The sequence below is a fragment of the Balaenoptera acutorostrata genome, chromosome 8 (assembly GCF_949987535.1).
Source record: "Balaenoptera acutorostrata chromosome 8, mBalAcu1.1, whole genome shotgun sequence".
In the NCBI taxonomy this organism is placed as follows: domain Eukaryota; kingdom Metazoa; phylum Chordata; class Mammalia; order Artiodactyla; family Balaenopteridae; genus Balaenoptera; species Balaenoptera acutorostrata.
Genome location: NC_080071.1, coordinates 87463230 through 87478285, shown reverse-complemented (window position 1 = coordinate 87478285; position 15056 = coordinate 87463230). Strand labels below are relative to the sequence as shown.

The window sequence follows — 15056 nt, the reverse complement described above, 5'->3', positions numbered from 1 at the left end:
AACAAGAAATGCAAAGAGAAGAGAAACAGCCTTTCATTGAAGGCCTGCTACGTGCCAGGCCCCATGCTCAGTGCTCCCCTGCTTTATTACAGGCCTCCCAACCTGCGGCGCGCATATGTATGAGGGGAGAGGGGAGGTTAAAGGACCCCACTGTGCAGTGTGGTAGATGGTGGCCACTCAGAGCCGTCCCCTTCCTTCGTTCTCCGAGTGGCGCAGGGAGGCCAGGCCCCAGGCCCCAGGCCCACTCGTTGTTGGGGACTCGGGGTGGCCTCCAGCCTTTGGACCTAGGCCTGTGCCCTTCCTCGTCGTGCTCGTGGACCCCGTCGAGCCCCAGTACCCTTCTGAGCCTGTATCTACCTTTCCCGCAGCTACGGCCCGGGGGGACCATGCGCAGGCCCGCTAGGAGCCTGGCGGCCCGGAGCATCCTGTAGCGGAGATCGCCAAGGGCTGCGCGGTGGTGCCCGCGGCGCCATGGAGGCCCCGTATTCGATGACAGCACACTACGACGAGTTCCAGGAGGTCAAGTACGTGAGCCGGTGCGGTGGGGGAGGCGCGCGGGGAACTTCGCTGCCCCCCGGCTTCCCGCTGAGTGCGGGGCGCAGCGCCCCCGGGGCCCGGGCCGGGCTGCCGCGCTGGAACCGGCGCGAGGTGTGCCTGCTGTCGGGGCTGGTGTTCGCCGCGGGCCTCTGTGCCATCCTGGCCGCCATGCTGGCTCTCAAGTACCTGGGCCTGGGAGCTGCGGGCGGCGCCACCTGCTCCGAGGGCTGCCCGGAGCGAAAGGCCTTCGCGCGCGCCGCCCGCTTCTTGGCCTCCAACCTGGACGCCAGCATAGACCCGTGCCAGGACTTCTACTCCTTCGCGTGCGGCGGCTGGCTGCGGCGCCACGCCATCCCGGACGACAAGCTCACCTACGGCACCATCGCGGCCATCGGCGAGCAGAACGAGGAGCGCCTGCGGCGCTTGCTGGCGCGGTCCGGTGGGGGGCCCGGCGGCGCAGCCCAGCGCAAGGTGCGCGCTTTCTTCCGCTCCTGCCTGGACATGCGTGAAATCGAACGGCTCGGCCCGCGGCCCATGCTCGAGGTCATCGAGGACTGCGGCGGCTGGGACCTGGGTGGCGCGGCGGAGCGCCCGGGGGCGGCGGCGCCCTGGGACCTCAACCGGCTGCTGTACAAGGCTCAGGGCGTGTACAGCGCCGCCGCGCTCTTCTCGCTCACCGTCAGTCTGGACGACAGGAACTCCTCGCGCTACGTCATCCGCGTGAGTGCGCCCCCCCCTCCCGCACCGGGCACCCCACAAGCGGCTAGGAACTAGGGGTGCCTCGGCCTGGCGCGCCTGCCCCGCGCTCCCTATGCGCCCAGAAGACCGGTGCGGAAGGGGAGGGGAGGGTAGGGGAATGCAAGGGAGCGCGCACCGGCAGACCGCGGGAGGAGGGCGCAAGTAATTTCCCTCGAGTAATTGCGGTGTTTAGCAGAGCCCCGGGAGCCGCAATTTCCCAGCCCTCTGGCAGCGGTGAGAGCTCGGAGGGAGGGGTGTACTGATGGGCTGTGGTGACAGGCCTGTCGGGCTGGGCAGGGCTGGAATGCCTGCGGGGCGGGGGACCAAGTGTCAGTGCGCCCCGAGAGTGCCCCTCACGGGTAGGGAAAGGACAGGATTACAGGAGGAAAGGTGGGGGGGGGGCGCCCCCCTCTGTCCCCAGGCTAGGCCAGTCAGGTGTGTGGGCTTAGACCAGCTTCTCTGCAATGAGGGAGGGGCTACTGTCTTTATGCTCCCCGGGCTGGTGACAGTGGATGTCTGGCGTGTCCTCAGTTTGCCCTTTTGGATGGGAATGCAGTCTGTTTGCCGGAGCCGGGAGAGTTGATCTCTGTCCCCCATCTCTCTCCACAGATTGACCAGGATGGGCTCACCCTGCCAGAGAGGACCTTGTACTTAGCTCAGGATGAGGAGAGTGAGAAGGTGTGGGAGCATGGGATGGGGTTCAGGGAAGGCCTGGGACTCCGGGCGGCCTGGACCAGGGCCTGGCACCGGACTGCATCCTTGCCGTGCCCCTCCTGGTGCAGATCCTGGCAGCGTACCGGGTGTTCATGGAGCGCCTGCTCAGCCTCTTGGGTGCTGAGGCTGTGGAGGAGAAGGCCCGGGAGATCCTGCAGCTGGAGCAGCAGCTGGCCAACGTGAGCAGGGCGGCTGCTGCGTGCGGGGGCGGGGAGCACGGGGCAGGGCGTGGTCAACTCCGCCCTCCATCCCCAGATCACAGTGTCAGAGTATGATGACCTCCGGCGAGATGTTAGCTCCGTATACAACAAGGTGACACTGGGGCAGCTGCAGAAGATCACCCCCCACGTGAGTGTGACCCAGCCCTGGTGGGGGAGGCGCTGATCTTGGGACTCCTGGGCTGTCCCCTCCCCAGGGACGAGCAAGGCCTTCCATGGCCATGGACTCACGTGTCCTCTTGTTGCCTCTACCTGACCCCCTCCCTGTCTTCTGTGGTCCCTGCCACCCCACCCCACTGTCCCCACTGTCATCCGTGGTCCCACAGCTGCGGTGGAAGTGGCTACTGGACCAGATCTTCCAGGAGGACTTCTCAGAGGATGAGGAGCTGGTGCTTCTGGCTACAGACTATATGCAGCAGGTGTCCCAGCTCATCCGCTCCACACCCCGCAGGTACACCTGCCCGTCACCCGCCTGCTACCCGCCTGCCCCCCAGGCCCCTCCCCTGCATCCCAGACCTATCTGCTTGGAGAGCTTTGAATTTCTGCCTCCACCTCTGTCCGGTATCCATCCACTCTGGGGAATCAGGCGAGGAGCACCGGAAAAGGAGTCCAGACCCCTAGGTTCAGGCCTGGCTGTCCCACCTACTCTGTGCGACCCTGGGCAGAGCTGTGAGCTTCCCGAGCTGCGGTTTCCTCATGTGGGGATGGTGAGGCTTGAGTGAATCTGCAGTCAGAAGGGGAAATTGTGGCCGCAACCCTGCTCCCCCAGGGCCACCTTGAGGAAAGCCTCCCTGGTCTCTGCCCCGCTTGGGAAGGACCTGAGGCCTCTCAAGGCCAGTTCTGAGGCAGGCAATCACCCCAAGTGCCCACTCTCCCACCCCACGGCAAGTCAGAAATCAGTGCTGGCCCGTGCCCCATCAGCATCAGGTGCTCTGCTCGGTGGCCTGAGGTGGGTCTGCTGCGTGTGGGCCCAGCCCTCCTCCCCGACTGGGGCTGGGAGTACCTGGAATGACCCTCAGTCCTGTGCAGATGCTTGGTCCCGCCCTAGGCTGGGGGCTGGGGGCTGGGGCCCGGGGCGCCCGCGCACATGAGCCTGTCGGGACACCCAGCTGCTTCACCTGGCCCTCAGGATCCTACACAACTATCTGGTGTGGCGCGTGGTGGTGGTCCTGAGCGAGCACCTGTCCCCACCGTTCCGAGAGGCCCTGCACGAGCTGGCACGGGAGATGGAGGGCAGCGACAAGCCACAGGAGCTGGCCCGTGTCTGCCTGGGCCAGGCCAACCGTCACTTTGGCATGGCGCTCGGTGCCCTCTTTGTACATGAGCACTTCTCAGCTGCCAGCAAGGCCAAGGTCAGGCTGCCCTGGCCTTGAGGGTAGGGGTGCGGGTCCTGAGATGGGCATGAAGTTCTTGCATGGCCTTGGTCCAAGCATGAGGAGCATGGGGAGCCCCGCACATCCCCCTGCAGCCAAGGGCACCGGGCTCAGCTGAGGGCTCGGCCCTCTCTGAGCCTCCAGGCTACTCCTCACCAGGCTTCCTCTTCCAGGAAGCCTACCTGGTTTGTCAGCTGCAGGACCCTCTCCCCACCCAGCTCCTGCCCTCCCTGCTCTGCCATGCTCAGTGGGATGGCCTTAGGAATGCCGAGCAGCAAGTCCTGGCCTTAGGACGTGGTGCTGAATGATTAGGGGGTACCCCTTACTCCCGGTGCTGGGGGCTCAGAGCTAAGGCCTCCTGGGTTGACCCTTGATTCCTGACCCCTGACCCTGCAGGTACAGCAGCTGGTAGAAGACATCAAGTACATCTTGGGCCAGCGCCTGGAGGAGCTGGACTGGATGGATGCTGAGACCAAGGCGGCCGCTCGGGCCAAGGTGACGTGGGACCCTTTTCCCATTTGTTGGTTCCACATCACATATTAAGTGCCTACTGTGTGCCAAGTGCTGGGATAACAAAAGAGACAAAGATGCCTCTTGTGGAGTTGGCATCACCCAGCCTGCTTTCCTCTTTCCCTGAGCCCCACCCCTATGCTGGCCCTGGAGCTTTCTCCCTTAGAGGGGTGGAAGGCTGTCTCCTGAGGCCCTGGCCCACTCACCACCCTCTCGCCTGCAGCTCCAGTACATGATGGTGATGGTGGGCTACCCGGACTTCCTGCTCAAACCCGAGGCTGTGGACAAGGAGTACGAGGTGGGCCTGCCCCTGCCCTACCCGGCCTGACCCGTCAGGCTTCTCCAGGCCCATGGCCAAGACCCCCACGGAGACCAACACCACCACAGAGAAGGAGACACAGCCCTCAGCTGACGGACGCTGGGAGGGCGTGGGACCTGCGGGGTGCTGGTCTGGCCCTGCCCCGGCCTGCCGCTGAGTGCTGCCCATCCCCCATGCAGTTCGAGGTCCATGAGAAGACCTACTTCAAGAACATCTTGAACAGCATCCGCTTCAGCATCCAGCTCTCAGTCAAGAAGATCCGGCAGGAGGTGGACAAGTCCACGTGGGTGCCTGGCCTGGAGCTGGGGGGTCAGGGGTGCCACGGGGTGCCACGGGGACAGTGTTCCTTACCAGCGCCAGGAGGTTGATGGGGCAAACCGCCTCACAGACATGCTGGTGGGGGGTGAGGACCGGGCCTGCACAGGGTGCGAGTGGGGGCTGTCAGGGTGTGGGATCAGCCTGGGGGAGGCCCAGGATACAGCTGTAGGCTGGAACATCAGGGCATCCTTTAAGGAGGAGGAGACTAGGAGGTAGGGGTTGTAGAGGAGGGAGTGTGGGTCCCCCCAGCTGACCCCAGCCTCCCTCCACAGGTGGCTCCTCCCCCCACAGGCGCTCAATGCCTACTATCTACCCAACAAGAACCAGATGGGTAAGGGGGTGTGTCCAGACAAGGGGCAGGGCCTGGAGGTGGGGAGGGTCTCCCGCTGACCATGCCCTCCCTGCAGTGTTCCCCGCTGGAATCCTGCAGCCTACACTGTACGACCCTGACTTTCCGCAGTGAGTAGGGAACCTGGCCGTGGCCTTGTCTGCGGGGTGGGTGGGGACTGCTCAGATGGCCCCATGCCCGGGTTGAGCACCACAGTGATGACAGCTACAACCGTGGGTCCCCATAGTCCCACTTCACCTTTGGTTATTTAGAAAAAGGTGTAGTTTTTTTTGTTTTTTTTTTTCATTCTTTTAAATGTCCTGAGTCCCCCTTACCTGGTTTGAGGCTTCTTGGGGTGTTGCAAAACTGGAACAATCCTAGTGATGAGGAAAAAGGCCAAATCCCACGTGGGGTGCCTCAGTTTCCCTCCTGTCTCCCTCCAACCCTGTCTCCTCCCCGCAGCCCAGCTCTGTTAGATGTTATTTCCTAAAAGGCAGCTGCACAGGTATCACTGGCCCCTTTTACATACCCCACGAGGAAGCTGAGGCACAAGCGTCCTGGGACCGTGCAGACACTGGCCTCCCTGGGCTACTTCGTGGCCTGGCCAGGGCCTCCTGAGGCCTGGGCAGCAGCTCGGCGGGGCTCTCAGAGGGCGGGTGAGGCTGGGGCCTGACGCTGCTGCCACGGGCCCAGGTCTCTGAACTACGGGGGCATCGGCACCATCATCGGGCATGAGCTGACCCATGGCTACGATGACTGGGGTGAGGCCTGCGGGTGGCCTGAGGGGTGGCGGAGGACAGGCAGTGGCGGGCAGGGTGGTGAGGGCTAATGGAGGCCCCGCGGCCCCCCTGTGCCTGTTGGCTGGTGGGTGGGGAGGGCCTTGGTGCCCAGCCGGGCTCTGCGGTGAAGGCCAGTCTCGGCCCGCCCCCCCTGCCGCTCACAGGGGGCCAGTATGACCGCTCGGGCAACCTGCTGCACTGGTGGACAGAGGACTCCCACAGCCGCTTCCTGCGCAAGGCCGAGTGCATCGTCCACCTCTACGACAACTTCACCGTCTACAACCAGCGGGTGAGGCCCCCTCGCTGCCCCTTGGGCCCCTCAGGCCTGGCCAGCACAGACAAGGAGCGTGCACGCCTCCATGCACGCTCACGTGCCTGAACAAACCCAGTGCCGAGCTCCGCGCACACCCGCCAGGGTCTGCGTGCACACTGACTTGGGCGAGAGAATGAGTTCGCACAGACTCACACGCACGTGGGGCACAAAGTGGGGGAGTCCTACCCAAACCCTCCGGGAAAGGGGAGGTGGGTGGAGGCAGGGCCCAGGGAGGCAAGGCCCGAAGGAGGCCAGAGGGCCTTGGGCAGCCTCCAACCTCTTCCCTTCTCGCCAGGTGAATGGGAAGCACACACTTGGAGAGAACATTGCGGACATGGGCGGCCTCAAGCTCGCCTACTATGTGAGCTGCCCCTGCCTGGCCCTCGATCCCCGAGGGAGGAGTGGTGGGGGGCGCTGAGGACTGGGCTAGAGACCTAGTCATCCCTCCCTCCCCATCCTGTTGAGCTCTGGTGTTGGAGGGGAGGTGCTGTGCTGGGCACAGGTTCCACTGGAAGAGGAACTCCTAGGCCCCCCGCCTTCCAGGAGAGCAAAGAGGGCTGCCTGGAGGGGGTGGCACCTGCCTGAGGTTAGCCTTCTGGGCAGGGAAGAAGTCAGGGGTCCGGGGGGCTCAGCAGGGTGGGTGGTGTGCAGAGTTGGGGCGGGTGAGGGCCTGAGTGGAGGGTGCCAGGTGGCCCCGTTGTGGGCACCGCAGCTCCATGCTCTGCGCCCCCAGGCCTATCAGAAGTGGGTGCGCGAGCACGGCCCCGAGCACCCGCTGCACCGGCTCAAGTACACGCACAATCAGCTCTTCTTCATCGCCTTTGCCCAGGTGTGCGGGCGGGGGCCAGTAGGGGAGGGGGGGAGGGGGCACAGCTTCCAGCCCATCTCCCATCAGCCACCGCTCAGAGAGCCCTGTGGGTTCTGGTGGGGGATCGAGGCCTAGTGTGCAGGGGGGTGGCTGCAGGGCTTCGTCAGTGGGCGCCTGGCCCCATGTCCCCGCTCCTCCCCTCCACCCCCATCCTGGCCCAGAACTGGTGCATCAAGCGGCGGTCGCAGTCCATCTACCTGCAGGTGCTGACCGACAAGCACGCACCTGAGCACTACAGGTACGCCCACCTGCCCACCTGGGCCTCGTCCCCTCCTTGTGTCTGGGGTGGGAGCGGGTCGGGGTGGGAAGGGACAGCTGGGGTATGGTGGCCTGTGCCACACACTCTGTGGGTCTCTCCCCTGCCCCAGGGTGCTGGGCAGCGTGTCCCAGTTCGAGGAGTTCGGCCGGGCCTTCCATTGCCCCAAGGACTCGCCCATGAACCCTGCCCACAAGTGCTCTGTGTGGTGAGCCCGGCTGCCCACCTGCACGCCCCTACTTCCCTGCACGAACTGCCTCTCGCTGGCGGCCGGGGCAGGCATGGACCCGACTCTGGTCCACTCCGGGTGCCATCCGCCTCCCCAGCCCCTCCAGGACCCAGCACCCAGTCTGGGAGGGACCCAGAACAGGGATGAAGCTGGGCTCCAGGAGGGCCTGGGGGAGAGACGCTAAGGTCCCCAGACTAGGCTCTTGGGAGCCAGACCCCCGACCAGGCTGGATTGTACAGGCCCCGCCTTCGCTGTGTTCTCGCTGCTAAGTCAGGTCAATAAAGCTGCTCTACTGTTGCCTCCGCCTCCTCAGGGGCCCCCAGAGCAGGTGGGACTGGATGAACTCCCGGGGGAGGCTCAGGCCCTTAACAGAATGAGACCCTAGAGAAGACCTTTTTGTTCCCTCCTGGTGGCCTCGGCTGGGCTGCCTCTGTCCCACCTCCCCAGCTCTTGTCTTTCCCACCAAACACCCACTCCGCCCTCCACCAAAGTCCTGCCGAGGCCCCTGCACGGTTCTGAGGGTGCCCCTGGACCAGCCTCATGGGGGCCAGAACACCAGGCCCAGTGACCTACACCCTAGCATGACGCTGGGACTTAACTTCTCCTGAATGTCCGGAGTGGTGCCCCCCTCACCCCTGCAGGACTTTCTGCAGTGTCCCCTAGCCAGTCGTCAAGCCCAGGCTAGGCCTTGGCTTAGCTTCTTGGAGAAGGGGGACCGGTGATGTGTGGCCTCGAGGCGTCCCCTCCAGCCTGGAGCAGGAGCTCCTGGGAAGAGAGAAGGAGAGGAGTGGTGGGGGCAGGGTGCCGAGGGGGGCTCCAGGCGTGGCCCAGGGTGGGAGGGCAGGGGGAGGGAGGAGCCCCACTGGGGGATCCCAGGCGTCTGCAGGGCTGAGGCTGCCGGCCCTACCTGCTCCGGTCTGTTTCTCTTACTTCAGGGGTGGCCTAGAGAAATCAGCCACTCCCTGAGCACTGCCCGGTACGTGTGGCCTGTCCCCATCTCCCACTGCAGGGGTCAACCTCTTGCCAGTCCAGCCCCTGTCTTTATGCTCAGATAACGTCTGTCTGCCTCTCAGCCTTGAGTGATGTTTAAAAAGTCCCTGTTATCTGAGCCTTGGATGCACCAACCTGAGGGAGTGGGGACAGAAAACGCACCTGCCACACTGATCGGGCCACAGCGGAGGGTGGGGCTCCGCAGAGAAGAGGCAGGAACGAAGAAGGACACCACGGGAGCCAGCAGGAGCGGGAGTGGCCGAGGTCCCTGGGGCGGGGGCTCTTCCTCGGGGAAAGACCGTAGAGGCTGCACTAAACAGTCCAGGGTGCAGAGCCCTGCTCAGAGCTGCCTGTCGGGGGGACGTAGGGCCCTTGTGTTCAGGGCTCCTGAGAGATGCTGTGTTTATGGATCTTCCTTGGTTTCCTCCTGAAGCCTCTTTCCCCCTGGGCTGGGCACATACATACCATGTCCTTCGGGCAGTGAGGGCAGAAAGACAGTCTAGCTCCCTGTCTCGACCTGCCACCCACCTTCTGGTCGGGGACTTTCTGCATGCGGTGCATCACCCCCTGCCTCTGGCCTGGGATCCTGGCTGGAGTGGTGATCATCAGGCCCAGCGCTCTGGTCCCCGCCCTGGCTCCCTGCTTTGCCCAGCTCCGCCCAAGACTGATGCCTCCTGTCTCCCTGCCAGCCTAGGGGAGGCCTTGGGGTTGGGGGACCTGTAGTGTGAGACTCCAGCAGGAAGTGCAGCGAAGCCCAGGTACCCCTGGGGCCAAGTTCCTCTCCCTTCTGTCTGTGCCCAGCTGAGGGGGCCACTGGGGTCGGGCATGTGGGGGAAGGTGGGCCCCTGGGATAGGACATGGGGTTCCTGGCCTCGAGGCTAGTCCCGAGCTGGAAGCTGGGAAGCCTGGGGGCCTCAGCTGCTGGCCCGGGGCCTGATGCCCAGTGTGTGTCCCAGCTGGGGACCACCCACCCTTCCGGCAGGGTTGTGGATGACAGGCCGTGAGGCCACCAGAGACCCCTCCGCCTGACGGATTCCTGCGGGGCTCATGGTGGTGATGTCACCGCTACCCGGGGCTGCAGGGCTCCTCACACCTTTGGGGAGGACCGAGGGAGACCAGCCGGTCAGAGGGAGCGCAAGCCAAGGGCATACCAAGGACAGAGTCCCGGCCCTTAGGGCCCACGACGTTCAGACAGCCCAGGAACCCAAAGCCACGGGGTGGCCCTGCAGGACACGGTTGCGACATGTGTGTCACCCACTGGTTCCCAGAATGCTTTTCCAGACAGAACCTGAGAGCATCCTCACTGCAGCGAGGCTGGACAGAGGACAGAGGCAGCCGCTTTTACAGACAGGGAGCTCAGGGGAGTCACGTGCCTGCCCGGGGTCACACTGCTCGTGTCCGCTGATGGGCGCGTCTTGGTTGCCGGGTCCTCTGGGGCTCCGGGTGTCCAGACTACACTCAGCATCCCCTCTCAGCAAGTTCTGTCAGGAAGCCGAGCACGTAGCGTAGACGCTGGCCATTTCGTTGTCTACCAGGCCCTGCACTTGCAGCCGAGCTGAGGATCCGCTGACCGTGATGGTGCTGAGGTGAGGAGTTGACCCGGCTCGGCACAGCTGCCCGTGTGGACTCAGTTTCCCCTGTGTTGGCTGATGGGTCATGAGTGCAGTGGTGAAGGCCCTTCCGGTTGTGCAGTGACTCCAGAAGCAGCCTCAGGGCAGGTCGTTGCAGGGCTGACTCCATCCGTCCCCGGGGCTGGCTCATCGCGCAGCAGTCATCCTCTGAGCGGAGCTTATTGGGATGACAGAAAGCAATCTTCAACTAAGCATTTAACAGCGGGGAAATAAAGGAGCTCGGGGATGGTTTACAACTGCACTTAAGCTTGCACCTTTGTGCCCTCGTGCACAGGGCCTCGTGGTTCTGCCATCCACGGCTTTGAGCCCGAGCCTTGAGCCCGGGGGTCACTGCTGGGTGACCTTGGCAAGTGGTTCTCCCCCCTCACCCTCTCTGGACCCCAGGAGCATCAGTGGTGGACCCGGGGGTGTGTCTGAGGGGTGGGCCCGCCTGTGGTGGACGGGTGTGAGCCCTGCTCCCGCCAGGACTGCACAGCGGCCGCCTCCGCAGTGAGAGCCCCACACTGAGTCCTCAGTGCCATCAAGGTGTCACCAAGCAGCCCTGTCCCCCAAGCCTTTCTAACCAGTTCAGCGGAGCCCAGATTCAAGTTCCTGCCACCCGCGTGGTTGCTTCTATGCTGACCCAGGTGCCCAGCGCCCTGGGGAGCCCAGCTTGTGAGGAGCCCTAGAAGCAATATTTTTAAATGACTTGAGCCCTCACTCCAGATATGCTGGGAATTTCAGGGCCCTCCATGAGCAGATACCTCTGGGGGTGGGTTCTCAGGGGGCTTGGGCTCCTCCTCCTTCCCCCTTGGGTGGGCTGGCCCGTACCCCCCATGCTGGGCAGCACCCTGACTCCTTCCCTCCCCAGGGAGCAGGTGGAGTCAGAGACAGCACTGCAGGTCTGCTTCCTGGGGTGCCCCTTTCACTGCCTCCTTCTCTCCCCTTCAGGGCACCTCACCCCTCCCCTAAACTGGCTTGAGGAACCCCCTTACCCTGGACTTAGTAAAAAGAGCAATTTCCCGCTCCCCCTGCCAGCTCCAGGCCTGTCCAGAGGCTGAGTGCTGTGCCCCCGAGGCTGCCCCCCGGGCCACCCTGCAGCAGACAGGACACGACAGGGCAGCGGGCGGAGCCTGAGAGTCGAGCTTCCTCCCCCGTCTCCACAGCCCGTGTAGGAGCTTGGGCTCGAATCTGGATGGTACATCACTGAGTGGGACCTTGGCAGTCATGCCTCCCCTCTCCACCCCACGTCCCAGGAGAGACTGCAGAGGAGGGGTCATTTTTTATGGATGTGAATTCTGTCACCTCCCACCCCTTAGAGTCCATTTTTGTCTCAATGGCGTTTCCCCTTCCTGCTTCCCTTGCGAGGGGACACAGACACCTGTCACCACCCCAGCCTGCAGGGGTCCCAGGGGACCTCTGGAGAAACTGAGACACTTTCCGCTTTGGAGTCAGGTATCTGTCACTGCGCAGCAGGTGACCACGTGAGCCAGTCCTTGGGAACATTTTCCAGAAAAATGCAGGCCTCCGGCACGTTATTTATAATTCCTTCATAGGATTATTTTTTTTTTTTTTTTTTTTTTATAAATTTATTTATTTATTTATTTTTGGCTGTGTTGGGTCTTCGTTTCTGTGCGAGGGCTTTCTCTAGTTGCGGCAAGCGGGGGCCACTCTTCATCGCGGTGCGCGGGCCTCTCACTATCGTGGCCTCTCTTGTTGCGGAGCACAGGCTCCAGACGCGCAGGCTCAGTAATTGTGGCTCACGGGCCTAGTTGCTCCGCGGCATGTGGGATCTTCCCAGAGCAGGGCTCGAACCCGTGTCCCCTGCATTGGCAGGCAGACTCTCAACCACTGCGCCACCAGGGAAGCCCTTCATAGGATTATTGAAGGCTTCAGAACAATATGAAACTCAGCCCGTCCTCCCCAAAGAAGTCCTTGCTCTATAGCCTCCCTTTTCCTGGAGGAGATCCCAAATTTGGACGGTAGGTTGCTGAGCGGGACCTCAACGGTGTGTACTTGACCCTGAGGCTGAGCAGGAGAGCTGACCCCTGCAGCAGCCACAGGGCCACCGTCCTGGCCTCACAAACCGCCAGGCGCTGGGATCCTACGTCCCGAGTCCCCCTTGCCTTTGGGGAAAGCTAGTTGCACCCTGGCCTGGCCTTTCCTTCAGAGCCCTCATGTGAGCTGGCCTCCAGCCCTGGTGTCCTGGTGGGATCCCTGCCCCGTGAGGTCAAAGGGGACCCCAGGCTCCCGACCCTGCAGACAGTTTCCCCCCAAGGCCCGACACTAGCCTTTGTCCCCAGTGCTGTTCACGGGACATGCCTTATGGCTCATCTGGGGGCTCCTTGTTGGCCCGGGTGGGGTTCTCAGCCCTCACTTGTTTACAGCCCACCTTTGAGCTGCCGTCCCACAGGTTCCACTGGCCATGGTCTCTCCCACCGGTATGGGGGTGTCCCTCATTTTGCCCCGTGTCTCTGGCTGAGTTCGCCCTCTGCCTTGTGGTCTGCTGTCCTAAACAAGGGCCCGCCCCATCCAGGCCTGCGGGTGCCACCTCCTCCTCCCTGCCCAGCCTGCTTTACCGCACAGGGTGGGAGGCGCCCCCTGCAGGGCATGCACCGTTCATCCCTCAGCTCCAGCCCTTTGAGGGCCCCCACCAGCCAGGCTGCTGTCCAGCATGAGCTCATCGGGACAGAGGGGAAAGAGGCGGCACCTGCTCCCGCAACCTCAGCTGTGCCCGGACCTGGGAGCCTCTGGCAGCGGCTCAGGCTGATTCACTGGGCTCAGGCAGCTCAGATTCCCCCAGCTGCTGTCACGTGGTGCTGTGAAGCTGCATCTCTCCTTGTCTGCTTTGCATAAATGATCATAAAAAACCCTCTTACCTTTCTGCGAGGCCAAAGCGTCGTGGGCACTGCTGACAGGTCTGCGTGGAGAGGTCTGCAGGCGGCTAGTTCCCTCTCACCTGAGGAGCCCAGGCCGGGCTGGGAGAGGAGGGGGTGCCCTGCTGGCTGATAATGAGGAACTTGCAAATCTGGTGAGCAAAGAAAGGGCCAGAACAGGGCACGGGACCTGGACACCCCCACATTGAGGGAGGACGGCGGCCTCACCATCTGGGACAGCGGGGCGGCTGTTTCCTCCCTGAGGGGCAGCTCCAGAGACACACAACTGGTCCCCAGGCACAGAGCCGAGCACGTCGGTGCAGGCGTGGCATCCCTGGTGGCAGGGTCAGATCAGGGGACCCTGGGCTGTGGCTTGGTGTGTGTGTCCGGAGCGAAGAACCCTAAAGCTCTGTTCAGCTGGAGCAAGCAGGCCCTTGGGCCACCTTAGATCAGAGGGTGCAATTTAAAACAACTCACAGCTTTCTGCAGGTCTCTGGGCCCCTCCCACCACCCCCCCACTGGAGGCGGGATTGGGGGAGCATCCCCGAAGGGGCAAGAGCCTGTCATGCAGATGCTGAGCAGGTGGGGAGACCTGTTTCTGGAAGCAGGGGGTGGGTAACAGCCTCAGATGGTAATGTCAGCCCCAAGGTCAGGAGGAGGGCACATCTGGCATCCCATGGGAGGCCTCCGGAGAGGCTTCAAGGCAGCGCGCCTGTTTTTACCCATCATGAAGCATCCTGTGTAGCCACCAGAGCCATGCTGGGCTTGGTGCCCAGCATGGGATAGGGGGTCACAGGGGCTCCAGGAGCTGGGGGTGGGTGGGGCTGCAGGTCTGGCTGGGACTGAACCTAGGGCGCCCCCCAGGGCCCAGTCTGAGCTCTGCAGGGAGTGATGCACCTGTGGTCACAGGGAGTCATTTGGCCTAAGAGTCCTGTCCGGGGCTCAAGCATGCCTGACCTCCCGTCGGAGCCTCAGGGGGTTGGGTGACGGGATGCTGGGCCTTCCAGAGGGCATAGTGTGAGCTGGGGTCTCCCAGGCTTTTTCTCATTGGCAGCTTTGCCACATCCCTGGGCAGTCGGCACGGTTCCTGTTTAATGTCTAGCTCCGTGCTGCTGTCTTCATCCTGATGGAATAAAATTTATGTTTTGGGGCAGGAGAAGGCAATCTAAGCATAACACACCCCCTGCCCATATTGGGCCCTCCCTAACGTGCAGCGTGCACCTGCATTATACATGAAGCCAGCCTTCTCAAAGGTGCGAACGCCTGCTCTATGATGAAGATCGGTGTTGTTTTTTATCTTTTCTGACACCGGCAATGTAACTCCGTACAAGATTACATTTCTTGGGCTTCCCTGGTGGCGCAGTGGTTGAGAATCTGCCTGCTAATGCAGGGGACACGGGTTCGAGCCCTGGTCTGGGAAGATCCCACATGCCACGGAGCACCTGGGCCCGTGAGCCACAACTACTGAGCCTGCGCGTCTGGAGCCTGTGCCCCGCAACGGGAGGGGCCGCGATAGTGAAAGGCCCGCGCACCGCGATGAAGAGCGGTCCCCGCACCGCGATGAAGAGTGGCCCCCACTTGCCGCAACTAGAGAAAGCCCTCGCACGAACCGAAGACCCAACACAGCCAAAAATAAATAAATAAATAAATAAAGTAGCTATAAAATTAAAAAAAAAAAAAAAAAAAGATTACATTTCTTTCCCAATCCTGTAAGGGGTCATGGTGACCTGTTGCTCACTTTGTATGTGCTTGTCTAGACTATGTATCTTAGGTCAACTTTGTGTAAAACCTCAGTGTGTGAGTTTAACGTACGATCCTTTATCTCAAAAATGTGTATGAACAGTCCTCTGAGGTTTCTGAAAGACCCTCTCCCGGGTTATAATCCTCAGTTGGCTCAAAAAAAAATCTCTATTTCTTCTTTAGATCACCATTGATGAATTCTTCATCAACAACGGTTTCGACCGGGCACCCACCCTCCAGCATGGTTCTCGGGTGTCCTGGGGAAGAGAATGTGGGCCCTGCAGGCAGGGGGCTGACACAGCGTCCCCTCCTCATTTGCTCACTTCCGGTGGATTGCCAC

At 62.4% G+C, this 15056-nt stretch overlaps 1 protein-coding gene across 1 annotated transcript; it reads left to right on the top strand.

Annotated features, from left to right (window-relative positions):
• The first annotated feature begins 471 nt into the window (after positions 1-471).
• On the top strand, positions 472-7745 carry ECEL1 (endothelin converting enzyme like 1). Its single transcript, XM_007184729.2, has 17 exons — positions 472-1257; positions 1885-1953; positions 2058-2168; positions 2245-2337; positions 2534-2658; positions 3337-3559; positions 3977-4075; positions 4314-4388; positions 4589-4692; positions 5000-5058; positions 5135-5186; positions 5749-5816; positions 5999-6123; positions 6443-6508; positions 6881-6976; positions 7177-7253; positions 7384-7745. The coding sequence occupies exons 1-17, from the start codon at positions 472-474 to the stop codon at positions 7481-7483; spliced, it is 2328 nt and encodes a 775-aa protein (XP_007184791.2). The 3' UTR covers positions 7484-7745.
• Positions 7746-15056: the final 7311 nt, after the last annotated feature.

What these genes read in the sequence shown, in the direction of transcription:
- ECEL1 (XM_007184729.2), top strand. Translation starts at nt 472, where the DNA reads ATGGAGGCCCCGTATTCGATGACAGCACACTACGACGAGTTCCAGGAG. An exon ending in TGCAGAAGATCACCCCCCAC is followed by an intron (nt 2,338 to 2,533) that starts GTGAGTGTGACC and finishes GTGGTCCCACAG; the next exon opens with CTGCGGTGGAAGTGGCTACT. An exon ending in TCTTCATCGCCTTTGCCCAG is followed by an intron (nt 6,977 to 7,176) that starts GTGTGCGGGCGG and finishes ATCCTGGCCCAG; the next exon opens with AACTGGTGCATCAAGCGGCG.